At 48.5% G+C, this 23,875-nt stretch overlaps 1 protein-coding gene across 6 annotated transcripts in view; it reads right to left on the bottom strand.

The window, feature by feature from the left end:
* Positions 1-3,599: 3,599 nt before the first annotated feature.
* Positions 3,600-23,875, bottom strand: part of DNMT3B (DNA methyltransferase 3 beta) — a 34,205-nt gene continuing 13,929 nt past the window's right edge. For 3 of the 6 annotated variants that reach the window (XM_070381578.1, XM_070381579.1, XM_070381580.1), the window contains exons 4-22: positions 23,227-23,334; positions 22,213-22,338; positions 21,352-21,561; positions 20,204-20,362; positions 18,388-18,495; positions 17,450-17,594; positions 15,706-15,831; positions 15,530-15,574; positions 14,327-14,406; positions 13,919-14,031; positions 13,348-13,531; positions 12,823-12,907; positions 11,779-11,924; positions 11,363-11,453; positions 10,897-11,045; positions 9,795-9,880; positions 7,285-7,354; positions 6,476-6,594; positions 3,600-5,150 (exon numbers count right to left, since the gene is read on the bottom strand). In XM_070381578.1, coding sequence (XP_070237679.1) covers positions 5,009-5,150; positions 6,476-6,594; positions 7,285-7,354; positions 9,795-9,880; positions 10,897-11,045; positions 11,363-11,453; positions 11,779-11,924; positions 12,823-12,907; positions 13,348-13,531; positions 13,919-14,031; positions 14,327-14,406; positions 15,530-15,574; positions 15,706-15,831; positions 17,450-17,594; positions 18,388-18,495; positions 20,204-20,362; positions 21,352-21,561; positions 22,213-22,338; positions 23,227-23,334 — 2,292 coding nt within the window. In that variant the 3' untranslated portion in view covers positions 3,600-5,008. Of the gene's footprint in view, positions 5,151-6,475; positions 6,595-7,284; positions 7,355-9,794; positions 9,881-10,896; positions 11,046-11,362; positions 11,454-11,778; positions 11,925-12,822; positions 12,908-13,347; positions 13,532-13,918; positions 14,032-14,326; positions 14,407-15,529; positions 15,575-15,705; positions 15,832-17,449; positions 17,595-18,387; positions 18,496-20,203; positions 20,363-21,351; positions 21,562-22,212; positions 22,339-23,226; positions 23,335-23,875 lie in introns of those variants that run through there. The other 3 variants (XM_070381581.1, XM_070381582.1, XM_070381583.1) reach the window with 2 other exon arrangements.

Here is a 23,875-nt window from a genome sequence, read left to right as displayed (position 1 = left end):
CCTTTCAGTTGATGTCAATATTCAACTTCTGTCAACTGATATGCTGTCAGCAGTACCTGAAAGCCATTTGGGGTCGGGGAGGAATGGGTGTGGGAAATGAAAGTCAAGTCAAGAAGGGCCTCAGGTGTCGGACTACCATTCGAACCTGGTTCTGGAGACACAGGACATCATAGGTCTCTGAGCTAGAGCCTGAGAAATAAAACTCATCTGCCCTCCCAGGCAACAGTGCCCCAAAGAGATGAGAAAGGGCCATGTGACCTACTTAGGCTCCACCCTCCTCTCTGAGAAGGGGGTTAAGCCAAGGTTGTCTGAGTCACATTAAGCTCTAACTGTGAAAGACCAGAGGGTAAAAAGAAAAAAGAATTTCCATCCAGTAGGACAAAGTTGGGAGATTTTACTATGTGCTTTTAAGTGACTTTTAATATATGCAATAATCTCTAAACTGTAAGTCTCCTCCTCAAAAACAAATAAAAAACTATGACTTCAAACCTGAGTTTTCCAAATGTATGACAAGCTTATTGAACTAAAAACTGGTGTTAGGAGGGCTCATCTGCCTTAAGCACCTCACAAGCTCATGAAAGAGATGGGTACAAAAATAAGAAATAATACAGAGTACTTTGTGCTGAGATATTCTCCTATCAGTCCACAGGGAAGGACAGATTAGAGAATGTCTCTTAGTGCTGCCTAGAATGGGGGCAAAGAAGTCTTCCTGGAAGAGGTGAGAACTGAAGGACCAGGCAAAAGGGAGAAGGCTGTTCTGGGGAGAGAACAACATGCACAAAGACTCAGTTAAGCAGCCACCAAATCCAGTAATAAAGTTAAACAGAAGAAGGGATAGAAGGCAGAAAGGAGAGAAGGAAGGTAAGTTGAAAAAAAGTAAGAGAAGGAAGCAAAAAGGTCAATTTTATCATAGGCTGCAAAGGGCAGCAGGTAACTTCAGAATCCAGACACACACACATACACAGATGCAGGGGAGACCAATGGATTCACAAAACAGATTTCAATTCACAACTTCTTTGCACTGGCTGTGTGGCCTTGGATACCCACATCTGAGTCTCAGTTCTTTTACCTGGGATCACTGTAACCACTGCCTCACTTCAGGGTTGCTGGGAGGACTCTAAACAGTAAACAATAAAGCAGCTGTTGTGTACTCAGCACTCACTACCCACAAGCACTCTGCATGAGTGATCCACACATCAGCCTTATGAAGTTATTATCCTTGCCTTACAGCTGCATAAATGGAGGCTCAGAGTGGCTACGGAGCACATTCAAGGTCACAAGCTAGGAGATAAAGCAAGGAGAGGCATACCGTCTGGGTGCAGGAAGGAATTAAGGACCAGCCAAGCACAAGCCTGGAACAGAAAATCACTCAAGAGCCAATTGACTGAGGTAGGCTGGGGGATCCCCTCTGTCCAGTGCTGATCCCCCACCAAATAACCATGGAACTGTTCAGAGGTCAGTCAAGCACCACCAGGGAAAATCCCTTTCACAGATCTCTGGGGTGCCAGACTCCAAAGCCACCCACACTTACTCTCCCTAACAAGGAGCACGGGGACCCCAACATGTTGTGGATGGGGTGATGGACACAATTTCAGCACCAAATACTGCTGTTGCTCAGCTCTTTTGCAACACTTAGATGAAAATTACCTGTCCTTTTTTAAGATTTTATTAACACATTAATATTGGATGTTACCATCACTATAAGGGTTTTGTTATCACAATGCCATTCAGTACATGTGAGGGCTCACTGTGTGCCAGGCACCAGGCAAAACAAGTTACCCAGGTTAGAGCCTTAAACATTTACAGCAGCCCTAGGAAGCAGGTAGGATTTATGATCCTCACTTTTGAAAAGTTCCAAGGTGATACATGTGAGCCCCCAGATACAGCCCCAGGCAGCCAGAAGATAGTTTCAGAAAAGGTCTGCTTGAGGTACAAACCCCAACTACTTTGCCAAGATCAGAATGTCCATCACATTCTCCACCTGGCCCCCATCTTGAGAAAACAGAGAACTGCCCCCACAGACCCTCCAAGGTCTCCCCTTAAGGCTGCTCCCAAGCAGGCCACAAGACCCAAGGGCCCCTCACCTGGATGGCTAGTCCATCTCCTCTCCTGGGGTTTCGAGGCCGAGGCTGTTTATTTCGCTTCATCCTGTCCTGGCACTTGGTGCAGCACTGTATACGAGATGGCTTAATAAGGCAGCCAAGGCCCCTGGGGCCTGAACACCTGAGCAGAGCACCAGCAGGATTGGCTTGCTAATTGCCAATGTCTCACCATGGTGACTTGCACCTGGGCTGTTCTATTCTAGCCTGCTGCTGCTGCTGCTAAGTCGCTTCAGTCGTGTCAGACTCTGTGCGACCCCATAGATGGAAGCCCACCAGGCTCCCCCGTCCCTGGGATTCTCCAGGCAAGAACACTGGAATGGGTTGCCATTTCCTTCTCCAATGCATGAAAGTGAAAAGTGAAAGTGAAGTCGCTCAGTCGTGTCCAACTCCTAGTGACCCCAGGGACTGCAGCCTAAGAGGCTCCTCTGTCCATGGGATTCTCTGGGCAAGAGTACTGGAGTGGATTGCCATTGCCTTCTCCCTAAAGGAACCAGATGACCAATCTTAACCTCTGGAAAGCTACTAGATTCTTCATCAGCACCGTTTCACTGACCAAAGGCTAGAGGTAGTGACACAGAATTATGACATGATGGACTCTGGGCTTTGGGCCACATGGCTGGGTGGACCCAGGTGAATTACTGAAGGGAGTTGCAACATTAAACTTACCAAGGGCTAGAAACACAGTCCACCCAAAGAACTGGGGGGCCACAGGCAGCTGTCAAAAATTGATCCTGGGTCTTTCCCAAGGAGTCTCCCCTCACTGGAGCCAAGTCCCCTCACTGACCATGGCTCAGTTATGACATGACAACTTAGGAGTGGTGGAACAAAGTGCAGGAGAAGCCTACAAAGGGACAAGGAACTGGACGGTCAGCCATGGGATTTTTGACTCATCTCAACCAGCTATGCAATAGCTTTGAGAAATGACCTGGACATGACTGATCCAGACATCAAGGCTTTCAATGAACTTGTTATTTGGGGAAACAAGGTTTAGAAATCCATTCACTATCACAGATTGGTCGTTGGAAGAGCATCAAGGAATTCTCAGGCTCCACTTTAGAGTTAATGTATCAAAAACTCTAGCAGTAGGGCTTGTTCTCCACTGAACAAGCCTTACAGGGGATGCTGATACATTGGAGTTTGGGGAACATGGTACTAGACTTGGGGGTCACCTGTGGTACTTAAAAGGGCTTCCCAGGTGGCTCAGAATCCACCTTCAATGCAAAAGACATTCCCCTGGGTTGGGAAGATCCCCTGGAGAAAGAAATGGCAAGCACTTCAGTATTTTCGCCTGGAGGATCCCATGACAGAGAAGCCTGGTGGGCTATCGTCCATAGGGTGGCAAATGAGTCGGACGATACTGAGGCAAACTTCCACACTGGTGGGTTACTGAAGGGGGGTTATTTCAACCATCCACCTTTCCACTTTCCCCCACATACCCCACCCATTTGATCTGCAAAAGAACAAAAGGGACACCAGATTGTTAGAGAAATACTGATTTTAATTCAACATAAGGTAAACTCTAGGCATCTGTCATCTTTCAGCCTAAAAATTAGCAAAACTGTTGAAACAAGGCACAATTTTTCCCCATACTTGTGGCTCCAGTTACAAAAAAAATTATGAAAATGTTTAAACAAAAATAGAAGTCTGAGATTAAAAAAAAAAGTATATAAAAAAACCTCCCACGAAACCTGTCAACATTGTTCTTTATTCTACAAAATAGCACCAGTAAGAGTAAAAGGTGTTAAAAACCATTACGACAGCATTTCTGAAATGCAGCTTGTCTGACCTCCCACTCCCCCTAAAAAAAAAAAGATTTATTGATTCATCATGGAATAAAAAAGGACTTTAAAATCTCAGGAGGGAGGGAGGGTTGAGCTTTTATTGCAGTTTTCCCCCTGCAGTCTCTTAGAGAAGGGGAAAGTGCGAGGACTGTGCTTCTGCCCCTGGCTGAGAAGATGGGGTGTTACACTGGGGACCTGTGCCTGCAGAGTAGCCTGGAGGGGTGTGGGGTAGGGTGGGGGAGGGTCTCATGTAAGCTTCCTCCTCCTCTCCTCTCACATGGGTATAAAGGGGGAAGACAGTGAGAAACCATACCTGTCTATACCAATATATGGCAGCTTATAACCCAGCCCACCCCTTCCTGAGTTTCCAGAGGGTTCTATTGCAGTCACTGGGAGGGATTTAGCTAAGGGTAGCCCTGCCCTCAGATTTATGGGAAAAACATAGCCCTGAATGTGATGATGATGTCATCCCTGCTGAAATCATCATCCTTGTGGAAAATACTCTAAATGGGCCAGAGATCCCAGCCCTTTACACTGAGGTGGGGGCGGGGTGGGGCGGGTGGGGACGACGACGTGCCAGGGAAGAACTCAAGACAGACATGGACATCATGTCCTCTTATCTAGCACTAGAAAAAAACCATACTGGGCCCTTCAAAGGTCCCTTAGCTACCTGTCTACCGCTGCACACTCCTGGAAACAAGGAGCCGCAGACATTTTAAAAAATTAAAGTCTTGCAATAACTGTCTTGGGTGATTTTTCAGCATTAACCTGAGTCTTGGAGAGCTGTCGGCACTGTGGTTTTGGTATCTTAGCCATCGTTTCTCTGAGCTGTAAACCCAGAAAGGAGGGGGGAAAAAAAAGCCATCTTACTACCTATTTCAAGTTTTAAAGTTTTAAAGTTTCAGGAGAAGATAAAACGAGCACCGTGTTTGGCCGCTCCGAGCGGCCGGGTCTGTGTTGTGCACAAGGAGGTGGCACCTCGGGGTCCCCAGGGAGGGGACAGGCAGCTCTGCTCCCAACGAGGTGCTCGGCGAGACCCCGCAAGCACAGCTGGGCTGGCAAGGGCAGAGCCGGGCTGCACCTCCTGGGTTGTGGCTCTGCCCACACGCCCTGGTGCCTAGGGGACTATTCACAGGCAAAGTAGTCCTTCAGGGGGGCGAAGAGGTGTCGGATGACAGGCACGCTCCAGGACCTCCCAAGCAGCTTCTGACGGGCCACACGGCCCATGTTGGAGACGTCTGTGTAGTGTACAGGGAAGCCGAAGATCCTGGGTCGGGGAGGGTACCAGAGTGAAAAGACAAGGAGTCAGATGCGCTCCCACCAGCATGCTTAGCGCCTCTGGGAGACTCCTGGCCGAGGCAGCCCATGTAGCTCTGCTCTTCCTGCCCTTTGACCCGTCCCTTCCGCCAGGCTTTCCCGTGAGCCCCCTCTTGACCCCCAGAGGTCAAGTCCACCAGTTCTTCGGCTCACAGATGCCTGTCATGAGGGCACAGTCCCTCTTTTGAGGGTACTTGTCTTGTGCACGGCCCCACGCTTGCACTGTACTGCTGCCACATGATGCTCGCTGGACTTTTCTTGCATGAATGACTGAATGAATGCCAAGATGGCCAGCCAGTCAGCAGACAAGTACCTATCTTCACATCACAAAAGGCTAGAAAGTTAAGCCATTGCCATACTAAGGAATAGGGACACTCACAAAGCAGATCTTTTGTCTAATCATCAGATGCTCAGGTAATTGACCATGAGTAAACTGAAGCATCCTGCATTTTCTTTCCCTCTTCAAAGCAAATTGCTGGATCAAGGCCCAAGCTGGACTTAAATGGCAGATGGCAACGAAATATACCAACAGCCTCCTGAGTGGCATTCTACCACAGGAGAAGAGGTACAGGTCTGGAAAGAGGCTACAGATACACTGGCCCTCACTCTTTCCCAGGTTTACAGTCCATACTACGAATTAAACCAAGAAATACATCCAGCTTTAGAACTAAACTATCTGGAGTGGAAAATACTCTATCAAAATAACCCTAAGACACTGCCAAAAATGTAAAGAGGAATGTTCACAACCCTTACTACAGTCTCATCACAATAACAAAATAAAACAAGAAAAAAAAAAAAGTTAAATGCAGAACAGGAGAAATTAAATCAAAGAGTTGGTTCTTCAAAATAGATAAAATCCAGACTTAGCCAAATAAATGGATAAGGGGCAGGACAGACTTTGGCTAAGGAGTTTTGGAACAAGCAACTCAGCAGGAGGAATCCTGAGAAAGAAGGAACGGCTTGCCGGTAGAGTTTCCTTTAGCTGGATCCTCACACATCCTAGGGTCCCAGCATGTCAGGGCAGGCAAATGCCAGGGAAACACAGCCAGGTGAGACAGATGTGCTGTCTCATGGCCTCAGGTTTCAGATTCCTCACCACCGGCCCTTTTGCCATTTCTGCTAGGAAATAAGCACCAACTGGAAAGGTTACTCCCAGCCCTGCTAACGTAGAAGGTCAGTGAGACTATGTGGAACATGCTGCTGGCCTTAACCATGGTTTCTACCCCCTTTCTCTCTGTCTGCTTGATTCCCCTTTCCACGAACAGCCTTGCTCACCTTTCTAGCTCAGTGCACCACAAAACATCTTCTTTGCCATTCATGACAACAGGGAAAAGTTGGTTTTTCCCCTGTCTGATCGAGTTCGACTTGGTGGTTATTGTCTGTACTTTCTTTAACTGGAGAACAAAATGACATCATGGAGTGAGCACAGAATGAACGGTTCTGGGTCAAGGCTCAGAAGCACCTAAGGAAGGTGGAGGAGGAGGGAGGGCAGGTGTGGGAGAGAGGGTGGCAGGGCCAGGCTCAGATAGGGAACGAGAAAAGGAGAGACGGAAGGACACACTCTGTGCTTCCCACAAAAGCCAAGAAGTTAATGAGCAGGAAGGACCAGCCTCAGAGAGAACAAGAGATAAACAAAAGTGTCCATGAATGAGATCAGATGGGCATCAAGGAAACAGTTATTGCTGAAGCAAGATTAAGCAAAAGGAAAAGTTCCCCCAGATTATAGAGGATGGTCAAGCAGGGATTGAATGGAACTTAGCTTAATGGAAGCTTTGAAAATTAAGTTTCTGGAGATATTAATAAATTATTTATGACTTAATAGCAGATTTTTTTTTTTTTCTTGCAAAAGTGTACTCATTTCTCACTTGGGAGTCTCCATGGAGTGTGCATTCACAATGGGAAAGTCTAGTTGCCCTCTCTCACTTTCTTTATCAAGAACCCCTCCTCCTCTGTATTTGAAGATGGGATAGAACAACTGTGTGGGGAAGGAAGCCCAGCACCAGGGAGTCGTGTGGGGTGAGGACACCAAGGTTCAGTCCCATTGGAAGGTCACCAAGTGGTGGGCCAGGCAGCGCGCCGCTTACCTTTGCTGTCCTATTGAACTCCAGGCAGTCCTGCAGCTCGAGCTTATCATTCTTGGATGCTATCACAGGCCTGGGAACATCCAAAACCCATTACTTCCTACTGCCCGGAAAAGGGCCTTGGCTCGGTGCCTCCCAGGCTGGGAGTGAGAGCCCAAGCTGCAAAATGTGCTCTAGCCATGAACTTGCTACAGAAATATGATAAAAAGGGCCCAGGCGTGAGCATAAGCCTGGGGGTCAAGTCAGGGACAGGCTAGCTGCTTGGGGCAGGAAGCCCCAGGTGCAGCAGTGAATGGTCCCCCTACCCAAATGCTAACAGTAGTCAAAGCTCCTTCACTGAGGAGAGCAGGATGGTGAAGCACATGATTAGAGTGGTCAGGAGACACTTCAGTCTTAGCCCCACTGCTCACTGGCTGAATGAGTGACCCTGAGCAAATTCTGCCATCTCTGAGCCTCAGGAGCCTGGATTAAGTCTTTGTGGGTCTACTCAATACAAGTAGTACATCAAATCCATGATTTGGTGGCTTACTGCTGGAACGCAGCCTCAGGAGGCTCTAACAGTGGGGTCCAGTTAAGGACAGTAGTTAAGTGGTTCACATTAAGGGCTACAATTCCCCTTGTAACTTTCACCATTGAAACCTGCAAATGCAGAGAGAGGCAAACAGATGCTTGACAAAGAGGATGGATAGAACTTTAGATACTGAAGTGGTTAAGCAGGTCCAAAGCAGAAAACTAGGAAGAGGTCTGAATGTACAGGGTTGATGACCACCACAGCATCCCTGGGTAAGGAACTCAGAGGCCAAAATGAAATCAGATGTCAGATTGGACACGGTGCCCACAAGAGGAGCCACTGAACACAAAATACCACACTGACCTCACCCTCTCTCCATTCCCAACTCTTTCATGGACTAAGGGTTCACAGCCCTGCCCTACATTCTGTTGATTCTAGGACTGAAATCTTAAAAACCAAGGTGTTTAGTCTAAGGGCTAGATTTGGTCTGTGACCTATGGTTGATGTTGAGTCACTGATCCTAAGATCCCGACTGTAGCAGCTCACTTCTCATCCCAACTCAGACAAAGTTCTGCAAATCCCAGTATCTAGAATCTGATCCCTCTTTGCAATTCCACAGGACACCTTCCTGGAGCCACCACGCTCATTGTTTTCAGTGCATGTGGATGCTACCTCTTGGTACCAACACAAGCACAGAGTTGTCCTCCTCTGAACCACATCTGAGCTGCCTCCCCACTTCTGTTCTCATCTCATCATGTCTATTCTTCCACTAAAAATCCCAGAGAACCAGAAACACATCTCATGCACGAAAAACTCACCTGAACTCCCTGAGCCAGAGTACATTTAACTGTTGCCATGGCCACAGGCCTCATGTAATTTGGCCTATTTCGCGCTCCTCTCCCTGACTCCTAAAATACTGTTTTTGGAGCTGCTCTGTGAACACCCTGTGACTATGACCCCTGACCTTTTCCCTCTGAACTTCATGCCTCTGCTCCTTCTCTTCTGGTCCTGCTGGAATAAGGAGCCTCCCCATCAACTTTTCCAGTGCCCTCTCCAGCCCTGACCCTGAATTTCTGTCTTTCCTGTGCCTACCCCACTGGCAGGGTCAGCTCTGTTAGAGCCAAGACTGGCATTGTCACAGCACAGCTGGCAGCAGGGAGTGCAGCGTCCGGCAGGGCGAGAGCGAAGAAGCAGGTCCAGATGTGGACACTGCTCCATCTGACAGGCAGATCAGCCAAACGAAAATGTCAGATACCCAATAAAAATTCCAAACTATTCCAGTACCTTCTCACCTCTGTCCACACTTTGCTAAATGCCTGAAAGTTATAATTCCAACACTTCCTTTTAAAGAATCTTTTTTTGAAGCTAACTTATTTGCAAGTCCTATTATCATCACATTTGGTATCTTAATTAGCAGGTTGTTCTCCCTGAAGCCACATGAAAGAGGTAATTAATCATCAGTAATACCACTTGTTTTCTTGGCTTTCACCATGACAGGACTAATGAAAAGTTGGGTAAAGAACTCAGTTAAGAAAATCCAAAGACAGGCTTTGGGCTACTGACGGTTATCTCAGCTCTGCCACCTGATTGGTCACCTCAGGCCTGGTCCAGGGATCACCACTTCATCCTGGAGGTAAGGAGACTGGGAAAAGTTCATTTCCCAATGGACCACAACAGGGAGGTGGAGAAGCGTCAATGTCCCTGGCTGTGACAAAGCCTGCTCCAGCACATAGTACCAGGTTTAAGCACCAGGTCCGTGGGCAGAGCAGGAGTAAAGTATATTGTGGAATCCTGGCCTGAGTCTCAGGCAGTTGCTATACAGCCTAACAAGCTTCAACCATAACACTAAGGGTTGGTCTGAAGCAGAAGGTGAGGCCTTTCTCAGCAGAGCAGCTCTTTATACAAGGTTCCAATGTGCCCCTCTCCTAAGAGTTGGTGGTTACGGCTCACACCATTATATTTAACTCGGCTGTTACCGGTCCCACCAGGAGCCCCTTGTTACCTGTTCATCCCGGGCAGGTTGCCCCAGAAGTATCGGGCTCTGTGAGCAGCAGACACTTTGATGGCATCAATCATCACTGGGTTACACTGTGGGGAGAGAACAGGGCAGCTGCTGGGAGCTCAGGGCAGAATGCAGGTGGCACTGGGGACATGGCTGTCCCTGACTGTGCGGGAGGTATGACTCCTGCCAGGCGAGGGACTGACCAATTCCCCGCAAGAATCTGTCTGAAGGACCAAGCCTGTGTCTCTCTGTTAATGGTGGGGAAAGAGACCAGATCAGACTTGCTGCTTAAGAGGCGGTATTCCCTGGGCATGTCAAATCATTACAGAAGCCCTGGGTACGGGTGGTAAAGGAAGCTCAAAACTGAAACCCAGCAAAATGGATGAGGTCCTGGTTATGCAAATGCAGTGCTGGCAAAATCTGACTTCTGTCACTGATCAGCCAACGTTCACAAGGCATGAGGAATGGACCAACCAGTTCCAGAACCTCCCTAGTAGAACAGAGGCTTTAAAGTCGGGGGGAAGTAAGTCTATGTGTGTGTGTGTATCTGTGCTCAGTCATGTCCTACTCTTTGTGGCCCCATGGACTGTAGCTTGCCAGGCTCCTCTGTGCGTGGAATTTTCCAGGCAAGAATACTGGAGTGGGTTGCCATTTCCTCAAGATCTTCCTGACCCAGGGATCAAAACCTGCATTGGCAGGCAGATTCTTTACCACTAGCACAACTTGGGAAGCTTATATACATACATACATACATGTAAATACATAGTATTTACTACCATGCTTGATGCATACTAAGCAGTAGGTAATGATCTTTCTTATGGTCCCTAAAGCAGAAGTTCTGAGCATAAGGGTGAGAAAAATTCAAGTAAAAAGTGTCTGGTCCGCTCTCATGGTGCCTCCAAAAGTATGCTAGTTTCATCATCTCAACTTCAGTGGGTTTAGAGTGAGGTGAGAGATCAAACATTTCCCACATACTCTCACAACTAGCCATGCCCTCCACGGGAAAACCATCAATTCCAACTCTGGAAATAACCCTCACCCCAGTGCCAGCAAGCCTTCCCATTTGTGTTACCCTGAGAATCAAGACTCCAGACGTCCTCACCTCCAAAAACCGAGAGATGTCCCGCTTGTCGCCAACCTTCATGGCCACCACATTCTCAAACATCCAGAAGAAAGGCCGGTCTTCACCCTCCTTGGGGCGAGTGTAATTCAGCAGGTGGTAGAACTCAAAGAAGAGCCGGCCTGTGCCCTCTGAGCCCACGAAAGACAATGGCAAAGCCAGGTTCAAACCCTTCAGCCCACTCTTCCATATTGAGACCAACATATTCCCAAGGACTAGCTATGCTGATGACTTACTGTCCCCTCTCCCTGCCACCATCTAGAAAGCCAGGCATCAGCCATGCGAGATTCATTTTTATCTCTGGAAAATGAGGAGTCACAATGAGGGATGAACAGAGCCAGCAAGTACAGTTGGCCAGAAGATAACAGCTCCTTCTCAGGGCACTCTTCCTGGCCAGCAGTCAGGGGACATAGGGTCTCTTGGGGTCTATGTGAGAAGGGATGCTCACCATACAGGCCTTTTCTGGCAGGGTTCACATTGGAGAGATCATTGCATGGGCTTCCACCAATCACCAAGTCAAATGGGCCCCATTCTTCAATCTGCAGGAGAAAAACAGTCAGGGCTGGGGCTGGGGATGGAGAGATGAACAGCCTGGATTCCAGGTAACTAGCTAGAAGAAAACCCACTTCCAAGTCTTGCTTGGTCATTTAAATTTCCCAGCTTCACTTTTGACCCAAGAAATCCAAAAGCTCAAGCTTCTCTGAGATTGCTTTACATATGAAGGATTTTCAAGTTGTGAGCTTAACACTACAGATGGATGTAACCAAAGCTGTTCTTCTGCCACAACCCTGGGCAGGTAGGTGACCAGTTGGTTGTAAGGATGTATGGGGTTCAGGGAGAAGAAGAAGTGGGTGTTGCCCTCACGTTTTTCTTTGTGATATTCCTGACGTCATTCACGTATTTGATGTTGCCCTCGTGCTTAACGGTGCCAACGGCAATGGACTCTTCACACACTTCGGAGGCCACGTATTTCTCCACTTTGATGCCCAGTTCTTTGAGGACCAAGTACCCTATGGGAGGTGGGGGTGGTTGTCAAGGGGAAGAGAAAATCTATCAGGATTGTCCTGCCCAGGGCCCATCCTTCCAGTGATTGTCTAGAAGCCATCTCTAGACAATCTTTAGAACTCAGACCAGAGACATAAAGATCATGGCAGTCCTCAAGGGAAGCCATGCTGTCAGCAATGAAACTGGGCTCCCCAGACTCTCTGCTGTGTCCACTGGCCGTTATGTATCAAAACTGACTAGTGCATAGCCAATGCTGAGCACCATCCGCTCCAGGACAATCAAATACATTTCTGGCAAGCTACAGTGAGAATAAGCCATTGTACAAACACAAATAGTTTTTTAGAACCTACTTTCCCCAAAGGGAGGGGAAAACAAGCCACTGGTGATGACCTGGAGTCTTTTAAAGCTATCAGTATTTTAGGCAGGTGGACACTGGTGAACAAAAGTAAATATTAATACAAGTGATGCTAAATACACAGCAACTGATTCTCACTGCTTCCTACTCTGGTAAAAGGGAAATATTCCTAACAATATATTATAGGGCACTTCTGAGGAATGAATCAGGCAAAGCCCCCAGAGGCAACACATGTTGGCTATGCTAATTCTATACATGGGAAACCTGGGGGAAATGGGAAGGAACTGTGATGAGTTCAGAATTAATCTCCAATATATCTATGATATGAAACAGCAAATAATTTCCCAAGATTCCTACACATAAAAAATAAAATCCATGCCTTTAAAGGAGGACGACCAGTTATGTGAAATGATGGATTCAAGGAGAGAAACAAGGAACCAATGGATTTCTCAGAACAGGTGAGCAATGGGTAACCCCAGGGGTCTTTCCTAACATTGAAATCAGATACCTGAAGCAGGTAAGCATCCCTAGGTGAGCTCTAAACTCACCTGTTGCAATTCCATCAAACAGTGACAAGACTCGAATAGGCCGCCTTCGGTTTGCAGGAATCGCAGGGTATAACTTGGGGGCTTCCTGCCAGGTTAATAAAAATAGAGATCATAGAGGTGGAGGTGCGGAGGTGGGGCTGGCCTTCCTGAGGGGCAACAAGCCATGTGTTTTAACCTTTCTGAGCTGGGATGCCCTGAGCATGACCCTTCTACCCTGAGGACATGGAACAACGAGACTTTGACACCACTCCAGACGTGTTCCTCCATAAACAACAGCAAGCAGCCCAGGAAAAGCCACTTTCAGCCAGACCTGAGAGTAAGTCAAAGGCTTCCCTCCCCCCTGCAGTTCTACTAAAACTAAGACTGGGTCAGTTCCATCTTATTTCTTCAGCAGGCCCTTGAAAACCCAAGCCAAGAAGGAGGGGAGGGAAGAACCCCAGAGCCGCCTGGGTCTCCAGCCTGAGACAGATGCTCCTTTGGACAGCAGAGCTTTGTTTGACAGACTGGGGCGGATGCCAGGCTTACATATTCGAGCCCGGGGTCGCTGGTGAAGAAGGCCTGCAGACGCACACTCCAGTCCTTGCGGCGCCGCAGGATGCCGTGGCAACGCTGCGGGAGACACATGTAGCAACTCCAGGGCTCCTGCAGCTTGGCCTCTGCCGCCGTGCCCGCGCCCACCAGCACCTCCAGACACTCCACGCAGAAGCACCTGTGCCAGGCAGCGGGGGAGGAGGGTGCCTGTCATCCGATGGCTCTCCTGTGACCCAACCCTCCCCATGGAGATGGCTCGTGCTGGCTGAAACCTTCTCAGGCCCCTAGCTGCCCCTCCCCAAGGGCGGGAAGGCCTGTGTTTGGGGAACACCGACCTCTTCCTTGGGGACCCATGCCATGCCCAGAATTGGCTGAGCTCTGGGGGTGATGGATCCTCCTCTCTCATGCCCTGAGCTTGTCCATACATCCTAGTGCTACTGTAGGGATGTACAAGCACTTCAAGGACAGGCCCCCGCAGAATAATTCTGGCTCCGGGCCCTGGTTCCCAGTCAGCGAGGCGCCAGTGCCCAGGCCTGGAACCCGTCCGGGGAGCCCTGCGGCTCACCGGCAGCAGCTCGTGTTGCTGCACAGGAGCAGCTCGCGGCCCTCGCAGCACACGGTGCAGTACGACTGGTAGCCGTCGTCGTCGTACATGTAGAAGAGCTCGAGGAAGCGGTCCTGGCAGCCAGAGAGAGACGCCTGTGAAGCCGGAGGCCGGGCACAGCCAGCCAAGTCCATCGGGCTCGTCGGCCCTCAGACACAGCCACACAGCAGGTCGCTGGTGGCCTGGTGCTCTTTACAGGGACCACTGGCCTGGGTCTGCAGGCCAGCACCCTTGGGAGGGAAGGGTAGGGTGATTAGCCCCCCTAGAACCTTTCCTGCTGCCTACACTTGGGAGGCTTTTTTTGAGGAAGTACGGGACGTCACGGAGCAGGCAGGGGGCGGGAAAGTTCAGGGTGGGGATTGGACTTACCCGGCATGTCTGGCAGAGCCCACCCTCAAAGAGAGGATGGAAGGACACGGGGTTTTTCCTACCACAGGACAAACAGCTATCTGTAAGAAAGACAAGGCCGCTGCTAAAGCCTTGGGTCTTACTGCGCTTTACTCCATGCTAGGATTATGCAACGATTTGTCTCTGGAACCATCCTCGATCCCACAAGGAGACGGTTAAATCAACAGCTCCAAGCAGAAGGTCCCACAAGACAGGCAAAGGATTGGCCCAGAAGGAAGAACGCGGGGCTTGGGGCAGGTGGGGGGTGGGGGGACCTAGGTGTGCAGGGGGGCAACAAGTAGCTGCACCAGCAGAGGCATATGCTTGGAGAGTCTGGTATGAAAATCTTTCAAGACTCTACACAGACTGGCACTTCTGAGGAATTTGTGGTCATGCCAACTTGCCCGTCGTCCTAGGATAGGACTTGACTGTGACCAATCCTACACACAGACTATAATCTGTGATTTCAAGAGCCGGGGTCCTTTTCCTATTAGGCTATCCAGCCTCACGTCCCATCAGCGGGTCTTACAGATCTGACCAAGTGGGCCGAATACCAAGGACCCTCACCCCACGCCCATCCAGGAAGCAGACAGATGGCTGAAGGAGTCTTGAGAGCTGGGGAAGATCATGGGTCCATGTCCTGAGGATTGTCAGGGTCTGCTCCAAATGTGGGCTCCCTGGGTCAGCAGCTGTGCCGTTTTCCAACCCTGAAGTGACTAACCACTTCATATTTTGACTAAAGACATGGGCCTGAGGATGCAACAGACAGCCTTCATCACACATCCCGAGATCCATTAGAAGTGTACTGGGTTCCCAGCCAGGGCAAAGGAACCAGAGCTGGTTTGAGAATGACAGTCTTCCACCTCTGAGGCAGTTGCAGTGCTTGTTCAGGGGGCTAAAGAGGCCACAGATCGTAGTTTCAGGTTTGTGACTCTCCTGGCCCAAGTGTCATTTCCTTCCTGTCCCCAAGCATCCTTCGTGCCCACTGACCTTAGGAATCACCCTCAGTGAAAATCAGGTGACTCATTCTAAGTAGCACCTGAGTAAGGTAGGTGTCCACACCTCACCCTGAGGTCAAGGCAGAGTTCGGGGTTAACCTCTGCAGGGCAGGGCAGACCAGCAGCACTGGAGCACTAGCTGGGAGCACTACTGAGGAAGGGAAGCCAGCAAGGGAGAGGGCGTTACCTTCCAGATTGCCTTTGTTGCTGGCAACATCCGAAGCCATTTGTTCTGTTAAGAAAAGACAAGGTGATGAGAAAAGATAAGGTCAGAGAGCCTTGTGCTGGGTGTTCCTCCCTACCTGCCCACAGCCAACTGAGGATGCATGGGTCCCTAGCCTCCCCTCCCCACCCCACAGTCACCTCGACTCTGGTCCTCCTCTCCTCGGTCCTTGCCATTGTTGTAACAATTTGTCTTGAGGCGCTTGGGTGGGGGACAGTAGTCAGAGGTGGCTGAGTCGTCAGCTGTGCGTCTCCGCGTCTTATTCTCTGTGAAAGGTGAGAAGGCAGCCGCGGCTGGGTGGGAGGAGGGTGCTGGGAGCACAGGACCCTGTGTGCTAGGCCTGGGTGCCAGCTGCATCTGGCTGTGACCCGCTGGGTGTCACATGGCCCCTCTTTGGACAACTTGGATGAGGACGACGTTATCTGAAACTCACGTGCCTGACCCATGTACAGGGCCTTAAACAGCTATAGATGCAAAATGCATCCACCAGATCCAGCTCAGTCTACAGATGCCACCAACTCTGCCTGAGATCTCTGATAAGCTGAAAGCCACAGGAAGCTACTGAGAACAGCAATCTCTCACCATTGTGACTGAGGGACTGTGTTTTAATTTAATTCCGATGCACATTTTAAAACTTTTGATAGATCCCATTAACTAGTCCATTGGGAACAAGCTGGACGTTGGTGAAAACACCAATCAACTGTTTGTAATGAACACTTAGTGTCCCAATTGAGATGTTCTAAGACACTTAAAGCAAGATATTGAAAAGAGGACTATCATTTTTTGTACTAAATGCTGGGAACAGATTAAGTGTATGATCAATATTAATTTAAGCTTTTTGATGTGGCTGCCAATAAATACTGAATTATGTTAGGTGGCTACTGTTTTTATTTCTATAAATTCTATTTTTATTCAATCTACACAGAATAATCTATTAAGGGACATGGTTTAATTTGACTCTGTCCCTGGGAGAGAAAATTACACAGCCATTAATAAGGACACTTTAGTGAAAAAATGACATTTTACAGTGCTTATACCATAAATATTGAGAAATGAAGGGAAAGTAGAAATCCAACCAGTGTACAGGAAGAGCTGGAAGGATGTGCACACCCAACCCCAGTCACCTGGAAGGCAGTCGTGAGGGCTGGAGGGAAGGGGAAGGTGAGAGTTCAGGGTGACTTTTCAACAGATTTGATTCTTTTCGGGGTACTTTATGTGCAAACAGATTGAAAGAAAGTGCAGAGAAAAGAGGGCATAGTCAAAAGATGGTGAATGAATACCGTGTTTCCTGGCTTCTAAGTTCCTACTGCCTGTACGACGAACCTTCGATTTATTAACCACTTTTTGCGGGGGAGGGACAAAACAGAACAGAAAACACTGCGTTAAATGGAAGGATGAGAAGACATTCTGGATTTCTGGAGAGAAACAGAAAAGCAGCTGTCTAAACACGGAGGAACTGCAATATTGGTCAACTTGAGGATGAATGGTGCCCCTTTCTAAATGGAGGTGACCTAGATTTTGGTTGTTTTGAGGGATTTTTTTTTAACACTTTCCTAGTTTTCTCCAATATTAAGGGCTTAATTTCTTCCCCTTAAAAAAAATAAATAAATAAGGTGCTAGTGTACATTCCGCCTTGACTGTTTACTGATCTGTTCTGAAACAGATTCAATCTCAATTATCTGTACTTGACCGTTTAGCAGGAAAAGCGGCCAGTGAAACTAGAAATGTTTGGGCTGTTTTTTGGGAAAAAACTAACTAGTCAGCCAGGGAAAACTGACTGCTGGAAAGCCGGGGTGAGGTGAGAGGCAGCAGGCATGGCTGCACCACCCAAGGGTGCTCTCACCAGCAGTGTGGCATGGGTGTGCCACAGGGCATCATTCATACCTGGTTGCTTGTTGTTAGGTTTGAGACCCTCGACCCCAGTGGGCTTAAAGCCTCCATGGGCCCACTCCAACATGGGCTTCAGCTGATCCTCCAGTGAGTCTCCAGGGCTGCTGGGGAACATCTTGCCAGCCCGGATCCTGGCTTTCTGCCGAGACAGAGATAGAATCTGATAAATAGGCAGGATGGGTATTTGCCTGGCTTGCCCCACCCAGGGACTCCCCTTGCTGGGGCCTCATTCCCCTTCGCACTGGGCCCTTTCATAGCCAGACAGCTGTCCTGAGCTGTGGTATGTGACAGGGAGGGAGGAGCAGGGACAGGCCACGAAGGAGCGTTCAGTCTCCCCACAGAGGCACCAAATGTGATCTCTTCCCTGTAGAGAACTGGAGTGGTCAGGTCAGATCAGTCAGCATTGTCTCATGGGCTCTGAGAAAGCTCCAAGTTATTAATGAAGGTGTGGCGGTGAAGGCTTAATGTCTAACTAAGCCTAGTGCTTGGTCTCACACATGCTGGACAGATGACACTAATCACTGCAAACCCAACTGAAGGTAGAGGACGGACAGAGCCTGACGGGTCCCGTGGACAAGGGGAGGAAGCAGCTGACCTCAGCAGCTGCATAGTCTTGGCCTTTTGAACCACAAGCTCTGCAAAAGCTTGCTCACTAATGCTAATATCGCTGCTCACTAATGCTGATACTGCCTCCTACTTCCCAGGGGTCCTCCTTCATCATTCAGAGGGCAATTCAGACAGACATCAGTGGGGCACTGGGAAATTATGGACAGTCTCAAACCCCTTCCTTCCCTTCTCAGCATAGCCTATTAGACCGCTATCTTTTAACCTCCTCCCTCTGGTTGCCCAGGTCCCCTCTGAGTCATTCTTGGCCACACTGTGGATTGAATTGGCTTTCTGTATGTTCCTTCAGCCACCCACTGCCAAGTTACCTCCAGAGCATGGTACATGGCCTTCCTGTAAGAGACCAGCTTATTGAAGGTCGCCAAGTTAAAGTGCTGGCTGAACAATCCCAATGCCACCAACTTATCTGCTGGAATCTAGAAGAGAAAGTTATCATCAACCTCCACCCACAGCCTGTATCTGGGGTACCCTGGGTTTCTAATGAGTTTATCTCTGAGGATCAAGTTCACAGATATTTTAAGAGCAAATGACCTAAATAGTCCCTGGTGTGGCCCCCTTGCAGCTCAGTTTTACAATTTTCCATGGATGCTCCAACTTTCAAAGGGTTTGGTACATGTTCTTACCTCCTTCCTAAGCATAACAAATAGCTATGACTACTATTTACTATTTATTTCAGCCATTTATTAAGTAAGCTAAGGGATGGGATTAGAGAATAGTACATGGCACAGAGTTAAGCTCTTTTTAGTAATTATGATTTGTTGATACATGAATTACACTGGGGCTAACGATGTAAAAGTCTCATTCCCACGTCCCCAGGTCATGCATGAACCATTCAGGCCGCCAATGAGATGAAACCGGGCATTCAGGTTTCAGAGCTCAAGTGACATGTAATGTCTCATTCTCCCCAGTGATGGCACTCGTGATCACCTCTATTTACATTTCTAAGCCTGATCACCCATAGGGGTGTCATCCCCACTGATGAAAAGAAACTGCGGTTCAACAGTTGTGCATGGAAATGCAGGTGCCATCGCAAGGCCAAACTGTTTCAATACAGCCTACAGCCTAAGCACCAGGCCCCATATTGCAATCACACCCTGTAATGCTAAGACAACAGCATCTTACTAGAATCAGATACGGTTATGCTAAGCACATTTTATGTCACTCGCCAAAGAAATTACAAACCCTCCATGTTTCTTTTCATTTCATTTCACACAAGTCATTGCCCACTTTCTTGTAATTAGATGCTTCTGGGGGCGCACAGGCCCCAGATATTTGTCCTTTGGCGCCCCCTGCTGGCCAGGGAGGACCTCTACATGTGAACTCTCCCTATCCCGGAGACTCCAGGTCATACTACTGTCACCCTTTGAGAACATTGTTGCTAATGGGAAAGATCCAATGAGAAAATCAGAGTCTCAACTTACTAGCTGGTTCTTCATTCTCAAACCTGCCTCCATCCCTGCCAACCTGACAACTTGTTCCTCACCTAACCTCTGAACACACTGGATGTTCCTCACCTAACCTCTGGACACACTTTAGCTCTGGATGAGCTAAATACAACATCACAGGAAAAGTATTGTTCCTTGCATTCTAATCAAAACCTGGAGTCTAAGAAGATGTCTTCAAAGGTGGAAGAATCAAATCAACCTGATTCACCCCCAACACAGATTCTCAATAAGAAAGATGAGCTTTAAATGGCTAATATCAAAATCAAGAAATGCTGAAATCTCCAAAGAACTTTCATAACTGTCACCAAGCAACCCTGGATTCATCTCTAAGCCCAGCCAGGGATGTCCTGGCCCCCAGGGCTAAATGATAAGTCAGAGACCCCTCTCTTCTTCTTTCAGGCTTCTCAAATGGAATACTTTGAGAGTATTTTCCCAGGTGGCCACTCTTACCCCTCAGAACCTATACTGGTGACTCTGCCACAGAGAAATAAACTGGAGGCCAAGTCACCATGGATCAGAGCTCTGGGCGGTATGAGCCCCTGGACACACGGAGTCACTGAGCCACATCCATCGCAGAGAGCAGGCTGTTATGTTAAAGGGCAACTGTAAAAGTAAGGGAAGGAAACCCTGGCTCTGTCCATAAGCCCATTAAGTAAGGCCCATCTCATCCTGGACTCACCTCGGAGAACTTGCCATCACCAAACCACTGGACCCACCGCATGCCAGACATTGCCTGCCGCTTGGAGGTGGCCTTCCAGGACACCACCATGGCAGGCCACCAGGAGAAACCCTTGATCTTTCCCCACACAAGATCTCCTATTCCAAACTCCTTCCCATCCTGCAAGAAGAAAAACCACATGAACAAAATCGCAATGAGACAGACTGGTTGGACGGAGGAAAAACCTTCCCTGTCCCACCAACCCTGATGGCCATTGCCTTAAGAGTCCAGCACAGGGCTTCCTGCAAGTGCAGGCAGAGTTCCTCAGGAAATTCCCTACCCCCGCCAACACACTTCCTGGTTGAAAACTCAGGAGAATTGCTTGAAATAAGGAGCAGAGGATAGGCAGGTTTGGTTGCATGATAAGAACATGAGCTTTTATAGGTTGGATCTACAGTATGTCACCTGTAATATCTGGGAAACATGTTAAGCTGCCAAGTCAAAAAAAAACAAAAACAAAAAACTGAAAACTCATGGGAAGAATCGAGTAAAAATCCTGGATATTCCCACAGGCCATCAAATGGGATAGTACAAGTCGTTAGAATGTAAAAAAAAAAAAATTGGGCCATTTGCACGTAAAAAGCTTGCTGTAAAAGGGAATCATGCAAGCTATTAAAATGCATAAGATTTACTCTGAAGTCATGTACTCGGAAAACAGATTTCTACACGGTATGTGTACATAGAGCAATACATATGTAGCAAAGCCTGAGTGAAGCCAACAAGCTCAACTGGTTGGTGATGAACAAAACCTGATGGGGTAGACACGAAAGTGGGGCAACTTCAGTTCCTCAGTTAAAGAAGCCAATCAAAAACTGCGTGTATATACAGATGATGAATAGAATTATCAAAAACTGCGTGTATATACACACATGATGAATAGAATTATGGATTATCTATATATACATTTCTAAGTACAAAATGTTCAGAAAAACTTAGGAGGGAAACTAATCTGGTGCCTGAGTCAATGTTGAGATAAGGATACAGGAAGGGACACTTGACAAATGGAAAACGCACTTGGAGAATGAATCAATTATTGTGATATAAGTGACCAAAAGTCTTAAGTCACCTCTGGGTAACTTTTCGCTGTATTCAGCCCTTCCCAGCAGTACCTGATACTCAGTGCTGTCTGCATCTCTGCCGTCTGCGTCCAGCTGCGAGGACTCCATGCTCTCCTGCTGGCTGTCCTGGCCCAGGCGGGCGTAGGGCGTGCTGCTGCTCTGCGGCACCACATCCTCGTCTGTGAGGTCGATGGTGAGGTAGGGGCTGGCGGGGGACGGCCATGGCGTGCCTGCAGAGGATCCCGTCCTTCGCCTCAGGGACTGTGAACACAGGACGCATAGCATGGGCCACAGCAGACCGGGGCGGGGGGTGGCGACCAGAGGCAGAGGGGCACCCACTGCTTCTCAGTCAAGCAGAAGTGAAGCAGAGACATAAGGTAATGGAAGAGAGACCAACAGGGATAGTTTTCCAGGAACAAGTGAGTGTCCCTTAAGTGGGGAAAGAAACAACTTCCGGAAGAACAAGGACAGAATTAAGGACCAAGACAGGATAACAAGTGATGCGCAGAGAGGGCTTCCTGGTGCCTAGCCTTGCCGTAGGAGTTGAGAGTTGCTGTAACCCATGGGGTTGGCTCTAGAAGAGTCACTGAAGATACTAAGGAGACAAGACAGTTCTGAAATCAGTGGTTTGAGCTTATTCTGAGGAAGTGTAAGGACCCAGTTCACAGGGAATTCTTGCACTTCCCACCAGGGTTCCGTCTAGGGTTTAGGCCAGGAGAGAAGTCATCAGGCTTAGGAAGAGCTTAGCTAGCTCCCAGGAGAGAAAGGAAAGGCAGGAACCTGAAAGGGAGAGGAGGGTGAAGAAAGGAAGCAGGTTATATAAAGAGCAGCCACTTGGTGTGGTGAGAGGGGCAGAGCTTCCAGTTAAGAGACTGGGCGGGGGGTAGGGATCTGAGCATCCGGGGAACCAACCCTGGTAGTTGAGAACGCCACGGGGGATTCATCCACGTGGTTGCGGCCCTGCCGGCCTCGGGTGGAACGTAGGGAGGGCCTGTGCCTCTCCCGGGTGGAGGTACTGCTGTTATTTCGGGTTCGGACCTGGAAGCAGGAGAGGACAAGCACAAGGCCTTTGGTGAATGGAGGCTGGAGGCTCAGCCCGAGGGCCCAGAGATCAACGCTTGAGAGGCCGCCTCAGGCCAACAGGAGTGAAGGCGGTGGTTGAGTCACTCTGGTCTAACTTCCCACCCCTGAATTCCCTAGTGCGAGCGGAATAAGGGGGCAGTGTGGCTGGCAGGGCTGCCTGACAATCCACAGCAGGTCCTACTTGGCCTGGTACAGCTGAAACTGGCACCTGCAAACTGAACTGACAAAATCCACATTTATTCCCAAAGACTTCTTTCCTGCAAGCATTATTACAATTGTTGCATTCTTCAAGATAGATGAGAACTCCCTTAGGCTTTCTTCTCAAAATGGCATGAACTTGAGTGTTGCAGACCGTGTTCAAATCCTGCACGCAAGAAGTTAATGCTTAACCATGGGTAAACTACTGGCATTTTCTGTCATCTGTGAAAACAGGATGATAGACATCATGTGCTGGATAGGATTATCAGTGGCATATGCCACGGTCACCAAGTGTCAGTCTGCTTCCTAACAGCAGGCTGGGTGACTGTGAGCAATAACTGCCTTCTCATTTCCAGACATTTTAGTCATAGAATCCACCTACAGAAGCAACTTGGTCCCAAAGGTAACTGGCTGGCCTGGAGTCAGCCACCTGTAAACTGTACCCCTGGGCACTTCTTAGAATGCTCCCCAGAAAAGTAGAGAACTGCCATGTGAAAACCATCTCAATCATAATTAATGAGGTTTGCTGTCATTTTCCAATTTCAGGACATTTGTTCAAAGTTCCTCCAGGGAGATCCTAGACAAGGCTTTTAATGCAGGCACGTGGTGTGCTTGAAGTGCCTCAGCTCAGGGGTAGACACTTACAGCTGGGCTTTCAGACCGAGTCCTGGTTTCTCGGAAGAGCTTTGGCATCACTGGAGTGTCGGAGCCATCCCCGTCTTCTCCCTCGCCATCTCCATCACCCGTCAGGTCCTTTATAAATGAAAAATTATTAATTTTAGATGTCATATAACCAAGATAGTTTAAAAATGAAGAGTCAGTCATATTGAAAACAATATTGGTCTGAGTGACTTTAAAAGATCTGCAACCTCATATTGTTCAAAAGATTTTACAGGTATGAGCACAAAAGGCTTCAGATGCCCTTTGCATTGACACCTTTTCTTTGGTTTTCTAATTCCACTGGGGTTTCTCCTGCATTCAAAATCATGATTTCATGGTTAGACTAACTTGCCATGCCCAGCAGGGAGACCTGGTCAATTTCCACAATTAACAGCATCTGGGGAAAACAGGCTTGAGGAAGATGCTTCCTGATACAGTGACCCAGAAGAAATGGCACGAGTCCTGTGTCGAGTACACATCCCATGCTGCACACTGAACTCAACAAAACTCAGCATGAGAGCCAGAGAGGTGGGGAGTGGTCCGATGTCTGGCCAGCGTGTTAAGAACCTGACTTTTCCCTTGCCAACTAAGGTCTTGAGTGGGTCCATTCCTCTCTTTAAAACTGGCACAATGG

This window comes from Bos mutus, chromosome 13 (genome assembly GCF_027580195.1).
Source record: "Bos mutus isolate GX-2022 chromosome 13, NWIPB_WYAK_1.1, whole genome shotgun sequence".
NCBI lineage: Eukaryota > Metazoa > Chordata > Mammalia > Artiodactyla > Bovidae > Bos > Bos mutus.
The sequence above is the reverse complement of the archived record's forward strand: the minus strand, read 5'-3'. Positions and strand labels throughout refer to the sequence as shown.